Source organism: Eurypyga helias, unplaced genomic scaffold, assembly GCF_000690775.1.
Source record: "Eurypyga helias isolate BGI_N326 unplaced genomic scaffold, ASM69077v1 scaffold37049, whole genome shotgun sequence".
Classification (NCBI taxonomy): Eukaryota; Metazoa; Chordata; class Aves; order Eurypygiformes; family Eurypygidae; genus Eurypyga; species Eurypyga helias.
In genome coordinates, this window is record NW_010273342.1 from 356 (window position 1) to 22,606 (window position 22,251).

General features: G+C 34.9%; 1 protein-coding gene across 1 annotated transcript in view; it reads right to left on the reverse strand.

Annotated features, from left to right (window-relative positions):
- Window positions 1-744: 744 nt before the first annotated feature.
- LOC104515470 (titin-like) overlaps window positions 745-22,251 on the reverse strand; it is a gene marked incomplete at both ends in the record, with an annotated part of 40,323 nt that continues 18,816 nt past the window's right edge. Inside the window, 25 exons of the mRNA XM_010159452.1 lie at window positions 745-864; window positions 2,542-2,625; window positions 2,733-3,734; window positions 4,425-4,556; window positions 4,867-4,950; window positions 5,255-5,359; window positions 5,584-5,664; window positions 5,965-6,048; window positions 6,758-6,838; window positions 8,097-8,207; window positions 9,974-10,054; window positions 10,259-10,342; window positions 11,690-11,770; window positions 12,254-12,340; window positions 13,163-13,249; window positions 13,873-14,205; window positions 14,745-14,828; window positions 15,758-15,847; window positions 16,929-17,024; window positions 17,223-17,303; window positions 17,803-17,889; window positions 18,392-18,466; window positions 18,672-18,785; window positions 19,936-20,268; window positions 20,468-20,551. Coding sequence (XP_010157754.1) covers window positions 745-864; window positions 2,542-2,625; window positions 2,733-3,734; window positions 4,425-4,556; window positions 4,867-4,950; window positions 5,255-5,359; window positions 5,584-5,664; window positions 5,965-6,048; window positions 6,758-6,838; window positions 8,097-8,207; window positions 9,974-10,054; window positions 10,259-10,342; window positions 11,690-11,770; window positions 12,254-12,340; window positions 13,163-13,249; window positions 13,873-14,205; window positions 14,745-14,828; window positions 15,758-15,847; window positions 16,929-17,024; window positions 17,223-17,303; window positions 17,803-17,889; window positions 18,392-18,466; window positions 18,672-18,785; window positions 19,936-20,268; window positions 20,468-20,551 — 3,681 coding nt within the window. The remainder of the gene's footprint in view (window positions 865-2,541; window positions 2,626-2,732; window positions 3,735-4,424; window positions 4,557-4,866; window positions 4,951-5,254; window positions 5,360-5,583; window positions 5,665-5,964; window positions 6,049-6,757; window positions 6,839-8,096; window positions 8,208-9,973; window positions 10,055-10,258; window positions 10,343-11,689; window positions 11,771-12,253; window positions 12,341-13,162; window positions 13,250-13,872; window positions 14,206-14,744; window positions 14,829-15,757; window positions 15,848-16,928; window positions 17,025-17,222; window positions 17,304-17,802; window positions 17,890-18,391; window positions 18,467-18,671; window positions 18,786-19,935; window positions 20,269-20,467; window positions 20,552-22,251) is intronic.

Consider the following 22,251-nt stretch of genomic DNA (forward strand, 5'->3'; position numbering starts at 1 on the left):
ATATCTGTATGACTAGAGCCATATATTTTTCTCATATGAAATTTGACCACGGAACGATGACCATCCTGATCTACCATGCATTTGAATAACCACTGAGTTTACTCATTGGTTTAGAGTATCTATTATTTGGTATCTAGGTCCAGACCACATATGGCCAAGTCTTAAAATAACTGTCTTATCTAGGTATGTACCTCTTTTCACCTTGGGTTTTCTTTTCCCTTAGCAACTTCAGCTCCTTCACAGTCCTTTGACCCTGACTTTCTCCTTATTTTTCCTGAAGTGATTAGTAGGTATGGTTGTGTTTGTTTGTTTGTTTACTTTTTTATTTTTTTCAAATAAATCTGTGTCCTTATTGTGTCTCCTTGTTATTGCTACACAATATGGCAGGGTCGCCTGTTGGTAAAGGTTAAACAACAATATTTTGGTTAAATAAACCCCATTTATATTACTTGAGATTCTTAGCAAATGATAAAGAAAAAGATTTACATTAAAAATCCAAAGTAGAAACCTCTTTCCCATGTATCTAAACAGTTTTGATATATAGAAATTTAGATACTGAACACATATAAAGGAGATTGAGAGAGTCCTTAATGTTCCCTATGTATTTGTCATTCTAACAATAAAATTTGTACACAGCACAGAACATAAAGATTTCAGATAACCACAAATGGACAGGAGAACAGACATCAGAAGTAACATGTAAGAAACAGTCTCATTCAGGCTGATGCTCAGGATGACAGGTACCTCGAGCTGGTGCAGGTTCTGGCTTTTTTGGTACAGTTACAGGTATGGACTCTTCCAGAACATCTTTCTTGGGCACCTTAGACACTTCAAAGATATTAGTGTATTTTAGCTTTGTGGCCACTACAGTTGTGTGCAAAACAATAAGACAACCAATAACATATGCACATAGACTTCTTTGAGAAAGTCTGTGGTTACATTCAGTCATCAGATATACTTTGCTTCAAACAAGTGGAATGACCAGGGTGTCAAATACGTCACACAGGAGACAGGACTTCTGTGTGTAGTTTCTGTTCCTCAGTCAAGGTGGAAATGTAGAAAGCATTTGCCCTCTTTGTAACAGCTGGCCAGAAACTTATTTATGGAATCTTACTGTATTTAAACATCAGTCATCTATCATTCATGACTGTGTGTTCTGTGCTGGTTTTGCCAGTCACTGTCATCTTTACACTTGTCACTTGGTTATTAACACTTTTTATCCTTCAAGTTCACTTACTCTTTGTGTATTGGTATGTTTCCTCCCTTTTTTACTTTACAGATTCTTTCCTGAAACAGCTAAGACTTCCATTTTAATCACTAGATATTTCCTATAAATGTTTCCTGTTACATTCATTTAAATTATTTCAGTGCTTTAGATATCATCACTGTGAGGTGGTATTTCACCTGAGGAATGTCCTTGTGTTTCAGATGGAGAGAATCTGGTGGCACAGAGAATTTCTACTTCTGTGGTCAGTGCTTTGTACAGTAAATGAAATGATGCAGCACTATAATCATCTCTGGTATGTACAGATTTAGAGTATCTTAAATAATTTTTTAGCATTTCAGTTTAAAAATCTCCTATCCTGATTAATCTGCAAGAATAAATACTTCTTACAAGGCTCAGTGAATTAGGTGTTCAAGGGAAATTTACATCTCTGGTGCTATTCGTACCATGTAACAACAAAATGGAGAATGTTGATACATGACCGAAATAGAGGCAAATTATAATTATTAAAGAAAAGATTCTGCTCCATGGTGCTACCAATGGCAACACAGGTACATAGACATACTTGCAATTATTTTTCTTTACGTACAGAAACCTCTACTCTCTGCTGGAACTTTCAGTTTCTCCTTAGTTTGTCCCTTCTGATAGAATCATTTAGGTTAGAGAAGACCTTTATGATCATTGAGCCCAACAGTAAACATAACGCTGCCAAGTCCCACTAAACCATGTACTAAACCATCCCTAATAACACTGTGTAGAACAGTTAATACCTTCATTTTCCTAGCATACATAAAGTTTTGGTATTATTGGTAGGCAGGAATTCATCATACCTGCTTAATTTATTGCTATAGCCTAAAAAATAAACACTTACCTCCTGAACTTTTTGAATAATAAAAACCTCCAGTAAAACAAATCTTGTATCATTTTAGCTGAGGGACATTTGACACCCCTGCACAGGAACTTGTATTTGGTACGTCTCTCATATTTTAGATATCAGAGTATAAAGTGAAAGATTAATTTAAAGTGAGATTAATTTAAAAACCCAAACCTCTTCCTTATGATGATATTTCTCCTCTCAGACAGCCCTCTCAGGCATCTCAGGTACTTAAATATATTAGTGCATTTCATTTTACAATTACAGAAACACAGAGGACAATAGAAATTTCTGAAGTAACAATTTGGCATGCACTCATACTTTCTAATTTGTTTAGCAAGCATCATGTAAAATCTCAGGTTCGAAATGACAGAACAGAAGAGGTTAAGATAATATTTAAGATGATTATGTGTGTTTATCATGCATTCATGATAACATGTACCTCTCGCTGATGGAGGTTCCGATTTTTCAGGAACAGCTACAGGTGCTTTCTCCTCTGGGACAGCCTTTTCAGGCATTGCAGGCTCTTTAAAGATATTAGTATATTTTAGTTATGTATATTAATCTTTAAAACAAGCAGTGAAACATAATATAATCAAGAGAAGGAAAAGAGATCCTATTCATAACAGATACCTTTAGACCGTGGAGTTGCTCTTTTTTTCGGTTTAGCAAGACTCTCTTGTTTTTCGGCCAGCTTGGCTTGGGGTGGTTCCTCAGGTGCCAAAACAGGCTCCGGTTCTTTAGATGCAACTTGAGGCTTTGTTTTTTGAAGTGCTGTAGTAGGCTCTAGTTTTTGGGGGGCTGAAATTCGTTCTGGTTCCCCAGGCACAATGACAGGTTCTGTTTTGCAGGGTGCCACAACAGGCTTTGATTTTCTGGACACTGGAGCAGGCCTTGATTTTTGGAAATCTTCAGCAAACTCTGCTTCTTCAGGTTCTACAAGCAGCTCTGTTTTTTGGGGTGGCACAGGAGGTTTTGTTTTTGGGGGCAGCACAACATGCTCAGATTTTTGGATTGATTCATCAGTCTCTGACTCCTCAAGTACCACAATGATCTCATGTTCCTCAGTGGCCATGAATGGCTCTGGTTTTTGGCATTCTACAACCAGCTTTTGTTTTGAGGTTGTCACACCATGCCTCAGCTTTTGGGCTGGGACATCAAGCTTGGGTTCCTCAGGTACCACAATAAACTCTGGTTTCTCAGGCAATTCAACATACTCTGTTTTGTGAGGTTCCACAACAGGCTTTTGTTCCGGGGGCATCACACCATGCTTTAGCTTTTGGGCTGGAACATCAAGCTTGGGTTCCCCAGGTACCAGAATAAACTCTGGTTTCTCAGGCACTACAACATACTCTGTTTTTTTGGGTTCCACAACAGATTCTGGTTTTTGAAGTGCCAAAACAGTCTCGGGTTCCTCAGATGCCACAACAAGCTCTAGTTTTTGTGGTTCCAGAACAGGCTTTTGGGCCACTCTAGCAGGTTCTTGTTCTTCAGGTTCTACCTCTTGAGCCTTTGGTTTTGGTGGTCCAGCAATGGACTTTGATTTTCGGGAAACTGGAACAGGTAATTTCTTTTCTGGGAAAGGTGTCTTGGACACTTTATGTACACGAAAGATATTAGTTCTAAATTTAACAACTGGACGGACAATTATACCAAATTTAAGTGATTCATAAAACACAAATCCAAAATTTTAAAGAAAACATTAAAAAAAAAAGCAAGTATCAATCATTTATGTTCACCTTTTCAAGGATGAATATTCTCTCTTTTCTTTCAAATGTATAGCGCCCCCCCAGCCTCATGCCCCCATATGCATGTGTACACATACACTGGTAGTATAACTTATAGCTTAAGTAAATTCTGTGACAGTTATAAACAGAATGGACAGGACAAAAGATATTAATAACATTGCAGGTAATAACTTGAAGATCCTTTCAAGAATTAGCAGTGATGGCATCTGGTTTTCCTTGGTGGAGCTTCTGGTATTTCAATTACATTGATATCTTCTGCTCTTAGCTACTAGAATGGGTATTTCCTTTTCTTCTATTATCACTTTAAAGATATTAGTTGTGGTTGAACTCAAGTGGGTAGAATAGTAAGAATATCCAAAATAGTAAGAGGAATTGAAATATAGAATACAGGCAATTCAGACATCTAAGATTTGTCACTATTCTTCAAACGGATGCACGTATGTCTCTTTCACACACATATGCAGATACATAGAACACATAATTTAGAACCTCAGAAAACAGAAGGCCTAGAAAATCACAGTGTTAAAGAAAAGAGGAAAAACATTACTTTTGTTATTTTATTAGTGTTGAGATTTACCTGTCTCTGGTAGAGGTTCTGGTTCTTCAGGTGCAGCCTCTGGTTCTGTTTCTTTAGGCACAATCTCAGGTTCTGGCATTTTAGGCACAGGTATTTTCTTTTCTGGAGCAACTCTCTTCGGTACCTCAGGTTCTTTAAAGATATTTATTGGTTTTACTCTCAGAAATTTGAAGAATAATAATTAAAAAGGTGACAATAGCTCCAAGGTATTATCAAACAACAAAAAAAAACCCCAACCCAAAACCAAACCCAGCTTGATGAACACCATTTATAAACATTGTTGCTTACTGGGAGCTATTCACAAGTGAAGAAGACAACACAATCACCTGTAACATTTATAAATACAAAAAGAAGAGGATAACACAAACTTTCTAAATCAAAAACTTTTTTAAACTTTCTAAATCAAAATTTCTGTGCAATTTTAACAGTATTGAATGTGTACCTTTAGGTGGTGGAGGTTCTGGTTTTTTAGGAACTTCTATGTGTACTTTTTCTTCTGAAACCACTTTCTTGGGTTTCTCAGGCACTTTAAAGAAAGTAATTAATTTTATTTTTATGATATTCGGACATATGTCTGCGTCATTAAGACACTAGTTAAAAAAACAACACAGGGACATCAAAAGCATCAGTGTTTTTGGATGTGAATATTATTTTCTTTTTTTGCCTACAGAAAATTCTCAAAGATGTCTGACTGTAGTACAAATGCAAAAACTACAATTTAACAAAAATATTTTATGGAATATTTATAGTAAAAGTAAATTACCAATATATTAAAATGTTACCCTAGACAATTAAGGGTTTCTATTTTATTAATTGTGTACAGAAGTTACCTTTAGTTGGTGGAGGTTCTGGTTTCTTTGGTACTTTAACTGAAACCTCTTCTTGGACCACTTTCTTTGGTACCTCAGGCACTTGAAAAATATTAATAACTTTTACTATAAGAATTTAATTAACAACAGTAAAGCATAACATCAGAACAGTATTAGTGAGAACACTAATTACCAAGAACTATTTTTTTCACACAACACATTTTTTCACTTGAAAAAACTTTGACAGTAGAAGAAAATTCTAACAGACATTTTGGTTTCTGTCTTCTATAGTGTTAAAATAGTATGAGTGATGGTTTTGATTTGGTTAATTTTGTCATAATGACAAGTACCTTTAGCTGGTGGAACTGCTGGTTTTTTAGGCTCTGCAACTGGTGTTTTCTCATCTGGGACTTTCTTGGGCACTTCTGGCACTTTAAAATTAATAATTATGTTAAAACTAAGAATTTAAAGAAATGTAAAAAACATTAAAGTAGAAAAAGAAACAAACGGAAGTACACCAGGCAACATCAACTAAACATAATACACTTTACCAAATACGCTTTTTGTTCTCAATCTTGATTGAGATTCATTTGAGAGTAGTAAAGAGGCTTCCAGAAATTAAATTAAAAAATCACAGTTTATAAGATAGAAAAATGAGGAAATAGTATCAAAAAGGTTTCATCAGTGAAATTAAGACAAATTATTGCCATGGTTTTACTAATGACAGTTACCTCTAGCTGGTGGTACTTCTGGTTTTTTAGGCACAGCAACTTTGATTTTCTCTTCTACAACTACTTCCTTGGGTGCTTCAGGCACTTTAAGGAAAGAGATTATTTTCAGTTATTATATGGAATTTTACAGTTATGTTCAAAACTTTTCAGTAGAAATTGCAAATCTGGGAGTTCCTTAATGGAGCCATTTGACATGTTTATTGACGTAAGGTACTTTTATGTCTTTGTAAAGTCTAAGGAAACACCTCAGAGTCTTTTGGTGTTTCCTCCCTTTCTATATTACATTATTTTTCCATTTTTTTCCACCACCTCCCAAATCCTCATTTGACTAAGGCTGCCATTGTCCATTCTGTATTCCTCACCATATTCTTCTGTGCGTGATGACTTCTTGGTATAAATTTTTTATGTATGCATGGAAATTTTTCTACTCTGTTAGGGATCTGTAACACTTAATCCATGCTTTGAAATTGTTTAACTCTATTTTGGGGCTAATTTTTCACTGTCAGTTGGGAATATTTCAGATCACAGAAGCTCAGTTTTCTGTTTAAGACTTCTGCTGTGGTTCTCGGTCTTATCTCTGCCCAGCCACATCAGTATTTCTAATACACTGTTACACTGATTACAGCCATGATTCAAACGGAAGAATTTTCAAAACAGTAACATATACAGAACTGTGGGCACAGAAAATAAAACTATTAGAACAACACAAACAAACAATCAAAACCTGAAACAGCACAATCTCGGCAGAGGTTTTTTGCTCTTCCAAATTTTAGTTATCTGTAGTGCAACATACCTTTAGCTGGTGGTGGTTCTGGTTTTCTAGGCACAGCAATGGGTACTTTCTCTTCTGGAATTTTCTTGGGCACCTCTGGCACTTTAAAAAAAACAACATTCATATTTTTTTTATATTTAAGGCATTTAAAAGATGTAAATTATTAAGGAGAGTCTCACAGGAAGCATATTAAAAAGAAACATAAGATCAGATGTAAAAAGAGGTATGTCATGCAGAACATGTTGTATACTATTACATACTTCTAGGTTTTGTTATAAAGGAGAAATAAAGGGTAATTTTTTATTTTACTGTAAATGCTACTGGCCCAAGAGAAAGAGAAAACTTCTCAGAGTCATCATTATTGACATATAAGCTTTAGCTGGTATTACTCTTGGCTTGTTAGGCATGACAAGATTCACTTTCTCTTCTGAGAGAGATTTCTTAGGTACCTTGGACACTTTAAAGATATTAGTGTACTTTTAAGAATTACAAAAAAAAAACAAACAAACAACATGCGATACAGAGAAACAAGCAGTATATAAGGACACAGACAACAGTTACATGTCCTGAAAAGCCTCCGTGGCTCTATGCCTCTGACAAGTAATAGTTTGAAGCTACTTTGCTGGAGATCTCTTGGCATGCGTTGATGACATGCCACACAAACTGCTAGTTCAGACAGACTTCTAAAATATCTGAATAAATTGTGACAACTGGTTTCTATGCCTCATGTTATTTGCATTCAAAATTAAATCAACTGACCCTTAAGTTTAACATGAGCAGTGTGAAACAGGAAGTGTATATACTTTTTGCTTGAGTACTAATAGAATTTCTGAGGCTGTTTACAGTATCTGTAAGCTCCCATGAAGATAATGTGTGTTATGTAAATCTCACTGTGTGTTGACTCAGCTAGAGTTTTCCTTATTTTTAGTCCCTTTGACTAGTTTCTGATACAATTTATGTGCCATTACAATGAATTACTCTTGGGTAGAACAAACAGACAAACTCAACCGATTTTTAGTGATTTAACTTCAACAAAACAAGGGACAAAAGAAACTTGAAGAAAAAGAAGGAAAAGATATGTTGACCTATACTTTTGTCTGTGGAGCTTCTGACTTTTTAGATAGAGGGACAGGTTTCTCTTCAGTAGTTATCTCGAGTACCTCAGGCAGTTGAAAGATATTTACTGATTTTAATTTTAATTTTGTGACTTAAAGACAAGAAACAGGAAAAGGGACATATACAACATAAATACCACAAATTTGGCACAAGTGGACCATGAACAATTAAATCAGAAATTATATAAGAAACAGAAAACACAATATCAGCAAAAGACCTCAGTTATATTAGGCTATCAAAGTACCTGTAGATGGTGGAGTTTCTGGTCTTTTAGGCACAGGAGTAGGTTCTGGTTTCTTAGGCACAGTCATAGAAACTTTTTCTTCTGGAACAACTTTCTTAACTACTGTTGGCACTTTAAAGATATTTGTTAATTTTAAGAATGTATATAGACTAGAAAGAGAAGTCATAAAAATCCCAAGTTTGTAATGTAAGTAGAGTACTAAAAGAATGACCACAAATATTAATTACATTGAACAAGAACTAAACCATGAACGTGAATAATTTAATTTTCCTGGAGTCCATGACTCTGCAAATTGGAGGAAGGGACAATGAAGAAGATATATACCTCTAGGTGATGGAGCCTCCTTTTTTCTATGAACAGTAGAAATTTCTTCTTCTGTGTGCATCTCCTCATAAACTTCATGTACTTGAAAGATATTAGTTTAAATACTTAAATTAACTTAGAATATCTTCAGAAAACGAGACAGTGTGAAAGATAAAGAACAAATACAATCAAATATTCTATTTTATATCTACTCTCAAAATTAGGATTCTTTCAAACGAGGGCAGAAAATAATCTCATATTCTACCCTGATCTGGCCTCTGTAGCTTGCCAGAAGAAACATGTGTGATATGTCCTAAGCTGAGCTATTACCTTGAGTGCAAAGAGATGGGCCCTGTTTATCTAAGCTCTGTGCCTTTTGAATAAAGCTCATTTTCCCCTTAAGAACAACTACAGGTGATATAATGTTTTTTAAATTAAATTTAGACTGTTGTAGCTAACTAAACTCTTGTTTATGGTAGACAGAATGTTCTCAAAATAACTAAAGTTTTATATATGAAAACTTTTTTTTTATCCTTCAATTCCTACTCAAAATTTCTTGTACCTTTAAGGTATGAAGCTTCTTCTTTAGGAAGAGTAAAACATATTTTTTTGGTACTTCAGGAACTTAAAAATATTGGTTTATTTAGAAATTTTAAATAGGGAATAAGTAGGACAGTTTTATAAAATAATAAAAAAAAAAATTCCAGATCAATATGAAAATACATGTTAGTAACCTGTGAATACAACCCTAAAACTTCACTTTCTGGAGATCAGTGTTTTTCTAACTTCTAATATTTACAGGTCTGAATTTGCACTTCTCTGCAAAGACTGTAGTTAGGTTAGGGTTTTTTTTCTTATCAAACAATCTTAGGAATTTTGGCAATGTAAAGGTTGGCGGTTTTTTTTTCAATTTCAAAGTTACCCATAAAACCAACGAAAAACCAATGCAATTAACTCAATATTATTTTTTAAAATTTATGGAGTTTTTCAGAACTGGAATTTTATTACAAAACTATGTTTCTCTGAAAGATTTTGTGGCTTTATATTTTATCCTGATTTGAAATCCTCCCTTAATCTTGATTTTATTTAAGCCCCTGACAAGGCTGCAAAGAGTGCTTCTGCAAACAATCTTCTGACACAACGTTTTAGATTTTTTTTTTTAATACATTGTCAGAGAAAGTATTTTGCAAACTAGAACATGATACCAAAAAACCCCCACAAAAAAACCCAAAACCACCACACACACCGACGATATAATATGAAATATATTTAATGGCACACCCACCCCCCCCCCCCCCCCCCAAAAAAAAGAAAAAGGCTAATCCCTGGCCCTGCTATGGATTTCCTGTCTAGTATTATGTTTTTAATCTCTGATCTCCCTGTATGTATGCTCTCTCTCTAAGAAAAAATAAAGAAACAGACAAAAGTTACTGCTACAAGAAGAGATCAAGTGGAAGAAAACAGGTTATATAGCACCTGGTCATGTTGTTTAAGAAAAACAAAGATGTTGGGCTTCTCGGTTGGTACCTCACTTTTGAAAGAGGCTAGAGAAAACACATTTGGAGGCCATGTACCTTTAGCTGGAGGAGCTTCTTCTGCAGGTACAGCAGCAGGTATTTTCTTCAGTGGGACAGTTTTCTTTGTCACTGCAGGTGCTTCAAAGGTATTACATTTTTTAAAGAACATTATAATATACAAAATGTAAGTAACAAAGAAGCAGTGACAGACAGATAACATCCAAGGAAACATTAAAATGAATACATTAAATAACAGATTAGCACAGGGATGGAATGATGAAGATGAATAACTAATTTCTAGGGAACATATTGCTTTATAGATTGCTTGAATAGTTGGTGTACCTTTAGCTGCTGGAGCTTCTGGTTCACTAGGGATAATAACAGAGACTTTTTCTTCTGTTGGAACTTCTCCATAAACTTCAGGCTCTTTAAAGATATTAGTTTATTTTACATATTTTAATATTATTTTCAAGACAAGATTAGAAAGACAAGTTATAATGCAAAAATGCAGACATATATATGGACAAAGAGCTGTTTGAACATAAATTGTTTAAATATCTTGTTTCAGCCTGTTCATTTACCTAGTATTGCTAGAAACGGCCATTTGCAATTAGTAGAATACATTTTATTTTCTAGTTCTGCATATCAAATAGTTCATTCCAGATGAGGACAAGTGAAGTTCAATTACAATTTCTATCTCTACCCCAGCTCAAAAATTAATTAAGTCTGACTCAGAATAGCTCTTAAACCACTGTCTACCTAAGTTCATTTCTTTGGTCCAGTGTGGCTAAACTGCTTTCCTGAGCGAAAAACTTAGTTTCTCTCTTATTTATGTTTCTTTCTCCCATTAATATAGGAAAAAACAAAATTTAAAAAATACTAAGCTATAACGAAATTTGGGGGGACAGAGGGTCTCAAAGACATGGACAGAAGTTTTACATAATTAAAAAAACCCATATTTTACAGAACAATCTAGAATATGAATTGATACATTCTCTGCAATTTACTGCTTAGTAGATGCATCACTGATGTACCTTCATACAAAGGAGGCTCCTCTTCTCTAGGAATAACGGTGGGTACTTTCTCCTCAAGGACAGCTTTCTTATGAAACTCAGGAACTTCAAAGACATTAGCTTTCTTTTAGTAACCTCAAAATAATTTTCAACTTTTAAAATCCCAAACAATAAGAAACCCAGAAAACCAAGTTCTTTTGAGGTCCCAAATATTGTGCCTTTTCAAGAATGTAATATTATATAGTTCTAGAACTGTCTTGTTGGAAAAAAAAACTTACGCAAGGAAATCTGTGCTCAAAGAGCATAAACTATTTGCTTTTCTCACTGTGTTGTCCTGCTTTTCCTTCTGATATATGTAACATCTTTAATGATTTTAACTTGTTAGCTCTTGCCCTATTACTTCACCACCAATGTCATGACCACGGTATTGGCTTAAAAACCCCAGTTTAAACTAATTTCACAACTATATTACAAATATAAAAGCCCTGAAGATTTACATACGGGTAGCATAAGCAGTGATACCTCCTCAGCATGTTTTCATTCATAAGTCAATCTATGTCCTGTTTAGCACATCTATAGCACATATCTGAAATGTTAGCCTCAGTTTTCAGTTTCTCACAGGGGGCTGAATCTGCACTTAAGAGACTAGGTACTGTTGTTATAGTTTAAAGAACATGAGGATAATGTTAGACGATGTTAGTTGGGAAAAATAACACAAATATTTCTCTTCCATAAAATCTCATATCAAAGGTTCCTTTACCTTCTATTGGTGGAACTTTAATTTCAGGTGTATGTGTAGGTTTCTTCTCTTCAGGGACGGTTCTTTTGAGAACAGCTGACCCTTTAAGATATAGTTTACTTTTAGGGCTTTCAAAGTTATTTGGAAGAAGTTAGAAAGAAGAAGAGTGAATCTAACAAGGACGATTCATGAAACAACACAAGTGTAAATGTTTCCTGAAAGAACATCTATATTAATTTTAAAGATTAAAGACAGAAGAATAACATTTTAAAATATTTTTGGAAGATGGCTGTAGATTTAGATGGCGTAATCCCCTTCCTTTTCAGAAGAACTTTCTGAAATACTTTCATAAGTAGCTTAAGACAGAACACAAATTTTTTAAAGTGACTCATATTTTTTCTACAAATTACTTGAACCAACACAGAAAAGAAAAGACTCAGTCACAAACAGTTGAAAATAACACTGTGCGGACATGAAACATGCACATTTTTCTCAACAAATAATAAGGACCAAAGGCTGAAATAAGAGTTCAGGATTCATGAAGACAATACAGAGAAAGTATACCACAATACAGAGAAAGTATACCTTTAGCTGGTGGAGCAATTTCCTTTTTAGGAACAGCAGCAGGTGGTACTTTTTCTTTTGGAACAGGTTTCTTCAGCACTGATGGCACTTTAAAGACATTGGTGTTTTTTAAGAACATTTGCAGTGTGAATATTATGTAAGCATTGAAGTTAAAAAAAGCGCAAACAATGCAAATACTCAGAAAATTTAGAAAAATATAAAATACAGTCTCAGTTTTTGACGAGTTTTTTTGATGAACCTTGCAGGCTATCTATCTGGACTATTTTGCTTGGATTCACATAACTAGAGTCCTCACTATTCACTGAAAGAAAAGCACTGCTCATTGGGTGAATTTTTGACTGAGAGAAACCTTAACAATCAGGTTTCATGAACTATCAGCTCTAATTAATATGGTACAGAGCTCCATTCTAGTAGAGAAACTCTACTAGCATCCACTGACAACTGCCATTCATGACACATATTTTTGAGGAGTCTGATACAGAGAACACCTATTAATATTATATGCACTCCGGCACATCATTGGGTTGAAGAAAGTCCTAGTTTTTGAGGATTCTGTAGGAAACTAGAATTTCTCTGACATGGCACTATAGCTTAACAGACTTTTATTAGTTTATTCATCTGTTTTTTTTTTTTTTTTCAATGATTACCTATAAAATGTCAATAATATTGTGATTGCAAAAAATAAATCTTTAAGGTCCTTCCTGCACTTCTTTGTTCTCAGAAAGTAATTTGACTCAGTTTAGATTGGTGAAAGAAATATTATTTTTTAGATCCCTGTGTAATTGACTACACTGTGAAAGAAATTTAAGGGTCTAGCAGTTGAATCAGAATAGATAAATTACTGGATTTATGAAATTAGAAACTCAGGCAGAAGGCTGTGTTTTTTAATTTATCTAATAGCTGATGTACCTTTAGCTGGTGGAATTGCTTTTTTAGGAACAGGAACAGGAGCAGGGACTTTTTCTTCTGGCAGAGGTCTTTTAGGCAACTCGGGCACTTTAAAAAAATATTTCATTATGAATATTAAGGGTTTTTTAATGAGAAATTACAACAGATACAAAGACAGCAAGAGGAACAATCACTCATTTGTAGAGGCACCATCTCGTCCTTTATGTAGAGACAAGCGAACAGCCACTTATCTCAGGGTTCTTGAGCAGTGAAAGCTAGTGGATATCAGCATACGTCTTTCTGGTAGATTTTAGATGCACTTACTCTTTGGCATGAGGAATCCTATGATCATAAATGTAAATTATGAGAGGGAACGTCCTACAAAAGTTAATATCTCTGTAACTCAGAAGCTATACGGGGCAAAAGAAACAAATACTGACAGATAAAAATATTTAATTCAAGCTGAAGCTGAACTGCATTAGAAAATGATAATTTACTTTGCTTGTGTCATATCTACACTAGCTCACTCTTGGGAAGTCATATGGGCAATCCTACCATTCCACTCTGAAGGGAAGAGTAGGAGAGAAACAGTCTTTGAATGAATTTATCATTACCAGCAACAGACACACACTACAAATGGGGAAAAATATAAATAAAAACCCAAAGAGGGGTTAAGCAGTAGCTGGGAACTCAAACAACTATAAGAATAAAGAAATAATGTCTTGATGTACCTATAGCTGGTTGGATTTCATAAGCCTCCTCATATACCTCTTCATATTTCTCATAGGTCTCTTCTTTCTCTTTAAACTCATACTTTTCATAAACATCTTTCTCCTCAGCCTCCTCTTCATATTCCTGTTGCTGAATCTCCTTATATTTCTCAGGTTCTTCAGGTTCCTCATATGCCTCAATTTCTTCAGTTTCCTGAACCTCCTCAAACTCTTCAATACTTTCATATGTCTCATACTTCTCATACTCCTCATATGTATACTCATACTTCTTCACCGCAGGAGCAGGAGCCGAGACTTTTTCTTTCCGGACAAGTTTCTTGGATACTTCAGGGACTTTAGAAACAGTGTTATTGTTACTATGTTACAAATATTTCCTCCTCCTCCCCACAGGTAGTCAAGATGATCCACATAAAACAGAAAATGTACATAATAACCACAAGAATTTCTTACATTATAATATAAGAACATGGTACTGAAACAGTGTATATATAGTAAAAGATTTTAGGAATGAGAAGGAAAACCAAATCTTTGAGAGAAATAAAAAGAAATATATCTGTACCTTTAGTTGGTGTTGGTTCCCTGGGTTTGGGCACAACAGCTGGCACTTTCTCTTCTGCAATAGCTCTTTTATGCACCTCAGGGACTTTAAAGATATGGATTTGTTTCAGGAATTTAAAGAACATGTCTTAAAGCAGTGTAAGTAAAAAAGCACAAGAAACATAGCCTTACAGTTCTACAATGTGAACTTTGGTAATGAAGAGTTTTAACATAAATTCAAGCAGAAATCTCATACAACAAAGACAAAATTTAGACACAAGAAGGTCAAGAGTACTTTTAGCATAAATATTACTTTTAATCAGAAGTACATATACCTTTTGCAGCTGGAACCTTTACTTTTTCAGAGGGGGCAACAGGCACCTTCTCTTCAGGAGCAACCTTCTTAGGCACCTTGGGTACTTTAAAGATAGGACACAACTTTAGTGTTCTTTTGCACAATTTTTAAACAGACACAAATTCAGAAGCTTACAAACAGCAGAACAGAAACTGGCAAACAAACAAACAGTATACTGACAAATATAATACAACACAGACATAGAAAATGTCCCTTGTTAAACTCAACTTGCATGAAGAATGTTATCTATTAATGATAACAGCATTTACAAACTGAAGTACCTTTGGCTGGTGGAGCTGGCACCTTTTTAGGAACAGGTTCTTTCTCTTCAGGGAGGGGTTTCTTAGGCACCTCAGGAACTTTAAAGATATTATTTTAAGAATGTCATCCACCAGGAATATGAAGAAGACAACAGAAAACATATACAAACAGACGTAACGAAAAAGAACTGATCTGTAGAATATTTTAAATGTTTTAAAGATGAAACAGAAATAAAACCAAAAGACACTTTATATCCATAGGCAGATTCTTGAAAAAGTCAAATAATTTCAGAGCATGTAATTCACTAAGAATTTGACAGGCACCCTGAGACTTCAATACAGAAGGACAGCAGGGACACAAAGCTGACATAAATAGCAAACAAAGTAAAACAAATAGAGGCACTGAATGAGAGTAACAACAAATTTTTTTCCTAGGTATTAATTTATGTACCTTTTGCTGGAGGAAGCTCACGTTTCTCAGGGGTAGGTACAGATATTTTTTCTTTTGGGACAGGTTTCATAAGAATCTCCGGCTCTTTAAAGATATTATTTTGCAAACACATTTGAAAATTACTTTCGGAGCATTAAAAACATGAAAAAAACACGAAACAAGAACACACAAGCTCCCCCAAAAGATCATTAAGATTTATATACAACTTAGAAGAAGAAAGAAAGATGAATTTTAATTAATCCAAAAGATCTCATGAGCAATGAGCAAGAAAAGGTTATGTACCTTTTGCTGGAATAGTTTCCTCCCCTTCTTCCTCAGGAACAAAAATGGGAACCTTTTCTTCAGGTACAATTTTCTTTGCCACCTCAGGCACTTCAAAGATATTATTTTAAGAACTTTACTTTCACAACATCACAAAGAAATATTCATCACATAAAACACAAGGACACCAAATTTAAAGTAACAACAGCAATAAAAATAAGGGAAATTCTATTAGCTATTTTTCATGCCCTGTAAACAGCAAAGTACAATTTGAGTTGTAAGGATTATTATGAGAATTAGCTCTTTTGCCAGTTCTTAATTATGTATCATCATTGCCAATGGAAAATATTAACAAGATATGCTACAAACAGGAGGTTGTAGAAGATTATTACCATCTAATTTTTCACATAGAAACTTCTTCTGTATGCTTTTCAATTTTTTTCTAAAACTCTCAGGTGTTGAGGTAGAATTTGCTCACCACTAAAGGGTGGCGTCTGCAATAGTCTGCCTCCACTTTGAATTTCACATTCAAGGTAAAGGCTCATAATATATTATTCTAGGTATTTTGTTTAAACAAAATTTAAATTAATTCAATCATCAGATCTGAATAATGATATCACAATGGATTATTTCATTCACAGCAATCACTCAAAGTGGAAAACAAGCAGGTCATTCAAGGTCTGACAGCCCGCTGCAGTCAATAAGAAAGACAATCAAACCCTGCTTGAGACCTAGCACTGTACACTGCAGGGGAGCAGCAGGGTGCTAGAACCAAAGATCTGACTTTACATGAGTATACACTAATTTTTAAAATGTGGTTCAACTGAAATAGGAAAATGTAAGGGAGAGGAATTATCTGCATAGTCCACAATGCAATGTACCTTTAGCTGGTGGAATTTTCTTTACTTTGGGAACTGCAACAGGTACTTTTTCTTCTGGGACAGCTCTCTTGGGCACTTCTGGCACTTTAAAGATATTGTTTTGATAAGAAATTCTCTATTACTTTTAGACCATGAAAACCGCAAAACTACTAAAGCCACAGACGAAAGTCACAAAGACCAATAAGATGAAGAAAACTCCCCTCAGAAGTATAATTAAGGTTTACAACCAGTATAAAACGATCACTACAGATTAAGATCTTTGAGGGAACTGAACCAAGGTCTCTGATCATTTTCAAGAAAGAATGGTGTACCTTTTGCTGGTATCTCTGGAACAGCTTCCCATTCCTCTTCTTCTTCATGAACAAAAATAGGTACCTCTTCAGGGGGAGGTCTTGGCATTTCTGGCACTTCAAAGATAGTATTTAATTGTTGAAAACTTAGACTAAATTACAGAAACTGAGAGACAACTTACACAAAAGCTGAAGACTATGAATTAGCAAGTACATTTGTCACAAAATGATACAATGCTTCAGTTAAATTCTAACAATAAGCGTACAGAAACGACAAGAAACATCATCCACATGGTCAGTTATAAGAAGAGATACCTTTGCCTGGTGGACGTTCTGGCTTTTTATGTACAGGGACAGGTACTTTCTTTTCTGGAACTTTCTTGGGCACTTCAGGCACTTTAAAGACATTTTTGTTTAAAAGAGGTTAATTTTCAGTGCAACATGAACCAGTAAAATGATAACTGTATAACTAATACTAAGCTAAATACACAAACGTGGTAAAATTTAATTGGGTATGAAAGATAACACTGATTTTATCCACAGATTTATACACAGATGTAAACTGACAAGTATTACAAACTGACATGGTAAGGCTAAGAGGAAAGTCTGGCTGTATATTTTTTTATCTTTTGGAGCATCTGCTTTTGAAACAACAAATTATTTTAAATAATTTAGATATGTAAGATCCAAAATACATAGACAAACAAGAAACAAACATAGACATTTTCAAAGCTTAGAATAAGCATAACACCCATGAGTAACAGAAATGGCCACAATACAGTGTTCTGATGTAACATAGGTCAATGAGCACAAACACATTAGCAAGAGGAAGGGGATTGTTATTTTCTGTCTTCTAAAGCTGAAGAAACTAAACTAGAACCAGAAACTCATGTACCTTTGGCTGGTGGAGGTTCTTCCACTTTTTTAGGCACTGGGACATGTACCTTCTCTTCTGGCACAGGTTTCTTTGTTACCTCAGGAACTTTAAAGACATTATTGTAGTTTAAGAATTTCATTTTTTGAACCATAAGGTAAAGAACAATTGTATGAATCAATAAAGTGGAGTCACAAAGAAGAACTATCAAGAATAAAAAACTCTCTTCACTCTGAATTACATTAAAGAGGAAAGGTGAACAAAGAATGATTTTTAAATATTTTTTTTAACACATCCCGTCAAGAGCTGATATACCTTTGGCTGGTGGAATTTCCTTCTTTTTTGGTACAGGAACAGGAAACTTCTCTTCTGCCACATGTTTCTTTGGCACTTCTGGAACTTAGTAAGATATTATTGTAAGTTGAGCTGACCATAGGAATCTAAAACATCATGACATACAAGCCAGTGACTAAACAATTGAACACAAACACAGAGAACCACAATACTTAAAAGCAATAACCCACTAGCTGTCCTAGTATTTTAACAAAAGTGAGGGTTTAAATGAAGCCAGAAGACCTTTCTGATCACAGCTAATTACAAATTCATATACCTTTAGATGGAGGAGCTTCCTTCTTCGGCACTTGGACTTTCTTTTCCGGTACAGGTTTCTTTGGCACCTCAGGCACTTCAAAAACATTATTTTGGTTAAAAAATAATCCACAAGTTATTCAACACAGAAATGAAACGAAAAAGACAGAAGCACAGACATTTCATATGAAGAAATCTTCCAGAAAGAACAGGAAAAAAAAAATTATCAAGACAGACCTCTGAAAAATGCCATGAATTACATATTCAGAGGATGTCTGCCAACATAAAGAGATGATATATACCTTTTGGTGGAGGAGCTTCTTTTTTCTTCAGGATAGGTATTTTTTCCTCTGGAACAGGCTTCTTGGGAACCTCAGGCACTTGAAAGATATCATTAATATTTGAGGTGTTTACCTCTAAAGCAAGAAAGCAGCACAAATACACACCCAAACCATACAGCTATGTTTTACCATGGTTTGATCACTAAGACAAAATAAAATAGCTAACAGATTGATTATATTAACTGTTATTATGTCCATGGTCCCTGCTCAGCCACTGAGAGTATCAAGAAAAATGGTTTTAAATTCAAGGGTTTATTTGCTAATCAAAAGATTGAGTTAAGATGGAGTTTGACTTTTTAGAACCAGATATTAAAGAAGATTAAGTAGTGTTATGGTGAGAAAACTTACAAAAATACAATTTTATTTTTTCCTCCAATTTCTGGATGTTTATTATAAATGTTGTAATAAAGAACTATTTAATTGCTGTATTAGGTATTTAGTAGTTTTACTACTTTTCCTTATTTTCCCCCAGAGCTATGATCCTAATGCTTCTCAAGCTTGTAATTGTTTGCATCTGATCATGTTGAATATGCCAATCTTGTATATGTATAGACTATATATTGCTAATTACATTTTCCTCCTCAGAAATTTCCAAGTGCTTTCTACATTAAAGAGCAATCATATCAAGTTTATGAATTGATTTACTTCAAACTCAACACTGTGGACTCATTATAAGTACCTAGCAGTTTATGCCACATTTATTTTTGCGTAATGGCAATGTTTATGAGCAGTTTACTTGGTGGAAAAAAAAAAATCCTGACTCTGCTGAAATCAACAGAATTTCCCTTCAATTGCAGTGAGACAAAGGTTTCAACTAAAATATATCTTAATATTTATTGTGCTCCAGAACCCAGAAATATCCATACAAGTTTTACAATGACAAGAGAGTAATCCCACTGTCTCTGAGCATACTGAAGAAATTTTGGAGCACATATGAATTAAATCTAATTCCTGTGGTGGAGTCAAAGCAAATTCTAGCTAACTCTAATCTTTCTATTCATGTGAAAGAGGAATGAACATGAATGACATGGAACATTTACATTTATAGAGGTAGTAGTAAAGGATAGACATACAGCCATCACACATTTTCGACACTATATAGTGATCATCTTGAAAAAAAGGCACAGTGTAAAGCACACTGGAACATATTAAAACAAAACTTTGGTACTTAACAGAATGAAGAGGTACTACTTTTTTTCACACAACTCCTAAAATTAAAGCATACCTCTAACTGGGGGGGGAGCCTCCTCTTCATATTGGGGAATTTCTGACTCTTCCTCCCCATATTCAGGAACTTCCTCTTCATAATAAGCAGCTGCTTCTTCATAATGGCTGACTTCTTCCTCTTCATATTGAGGAACTTCATAATGAGGAACTTCTTCCTCATAGTGACTGACTTCTTCGTAGTGGTGAACTTCCTCCTTGTAATGGATTACTTCCTTCTCATATCTGGCAGTTTCCTCCTCTTCGTATTTTGGTATCTCTTCTTCCTCTTCATATTGAGGAACTTCAACATATACTTTTTCTTTTTGGACAACTGTCTTGCGTACTTCAGGCACTTAAAAAGATATCAAGTAAAAGAATCTTAACATTTAGCACATAGATCTTACTAATAATAATGATCAGAAGTCATTGTCAAATGAGAATTAAACTGAAGGAAGAACATTCCATAGAAAACAAGTCAGTATTCGCTGTACATGGAACATACAAGACACAAAAAACATTTATAACATATTTTGATACTCTATCCAGTATACCTTTGGCTGGTGGTCTTGCCATTTTTTTAGGAGGATAAATTGGTATTCTCTCTTCAATGATAGCCCTCTCTGGTACATCAGGCACTTAAAAGATACAGTACATTTACATTTAAGAATTTTTAAAATTGTTGGTTAAAAGCAAAAAATATTCTCGGCAAGAACACAAAAAAGATATCTTACAAACACTTGGCTGATATGTACAAGACACATGCTTATTGACACTGGACATGTAATTATGGAAGCCATTAGGCTGCTGTTCAATTAAGTAACAACAAATATTCCAAGATCGCAGTATAAGCAACTGATATGATTCCTGTTTCATACACTGCTGCCATCAGTGATGTTAAGTTTGTTAATGGGCGGAGCTCAAAATCCAAATTCAACCAATTTCAAAATCACTAAATCCCTCTGTCTTCTGTGCAGCCCCTCTCCACTGCAGTGACACTTCGCACTACCTCAGTAATATATCAAGATCCCTCAATCACTGTTAACAAAAGATTTGCATAGGAAACTCTAGGTGAAGGTGAGGGGACACATAGAGAAAACCTTTGTGAGTGACTGACAATGGATAAGAGCTCTGGTCTAATTAAAGGCAAAAAAATTGCTCAGTGAGGAAGGTATTTTTGTTTTCTTTCGATTGGTTTACAAAGTGGTTTGTTTGTTCCAGCATGGGAAGGAGCCATTCCCTACAAGAGCAGGAAAACTACCGAAAGATTAAGGTGTGAATATGTTGAATTTTTTTTTCAGAAGGAAAGAATGTATGCTATGATTAAGTAGTATATTCTCTTTCTTAGAACATCAGTGCATGGGTCTTGTCTTCTGAGGCAGGTGTGGAGTAATTTTTGACCAATATAGTTGGAAACTGTACAGAAAATTACCCTGGCATTTAAATGTCTGGGAGACTACTAGACCTGCCAACTTAGAGAATATTTTTGGCATTTTCTTAACAGATTGGAGATTTTTTTTATCTTTTAAAGAGATGGATTTGAGAATTTCTACATGCTTTATTCATGACAAGCCACAGTGAGCATAGATGAGCGGCTGCCACAAGTCTTGATACTTGCTGATTGAGTGTTATTTTTGGGTCAGTGTGAAGACTGACCATCTCTTTAAATATTTTCTGGCAGACCCCTGCTTGATAATTAATTGTAGGTGCTAGGTACTTCTGCATTTGGAATCTTAATCTAAAACTGATTGAAGCTGGTAACTTTGGTTGATTTGATAACTGAAACCATATTGTGCCTGAGTGCCTTTGCCAGGAAGCTCAGATTCCTTTGGATTATTTTGTACTAGCTACCACACCTTTATTTGTTATCACATGGGAGAACTGTTGCATTTAATCTCCTTCTGCTTTGACCCTTTTTTTCGCAGACCAGCTGGCATATTACCCTCACCTTATAGAAAGCCAGTCAAAGATTCTTTTCCCTCCTTCTCTTTGTACTCATGCATGTCTCCCATCATTCTCAAAAAGAGAGACTAAATAGATTATTTTACTTATTTATCAACAGCAGCAGATCTGAAAGTAGTAACTATGAGGCATCTTGTGGCTTGTTTTTCACAAATCAATAGATTTCCTCCGGAAGTGATAGAGCAATGAATTCTTTCAGAGCCATGGACTTTGTTCAAAGCCGTTGTACTGGCAGGTCCAATAAATGGGATTGGGCCATGTCTCAGCCAGGCAGGCAACAGCAGAGGTAAAGGTTTATTTTTTTTGGCCTTCAGATTTAGCTAACTAATTGTCTCAAAACAGGAAAAGACAAGCTTTCTTTTCAGAAGAGGAAAGA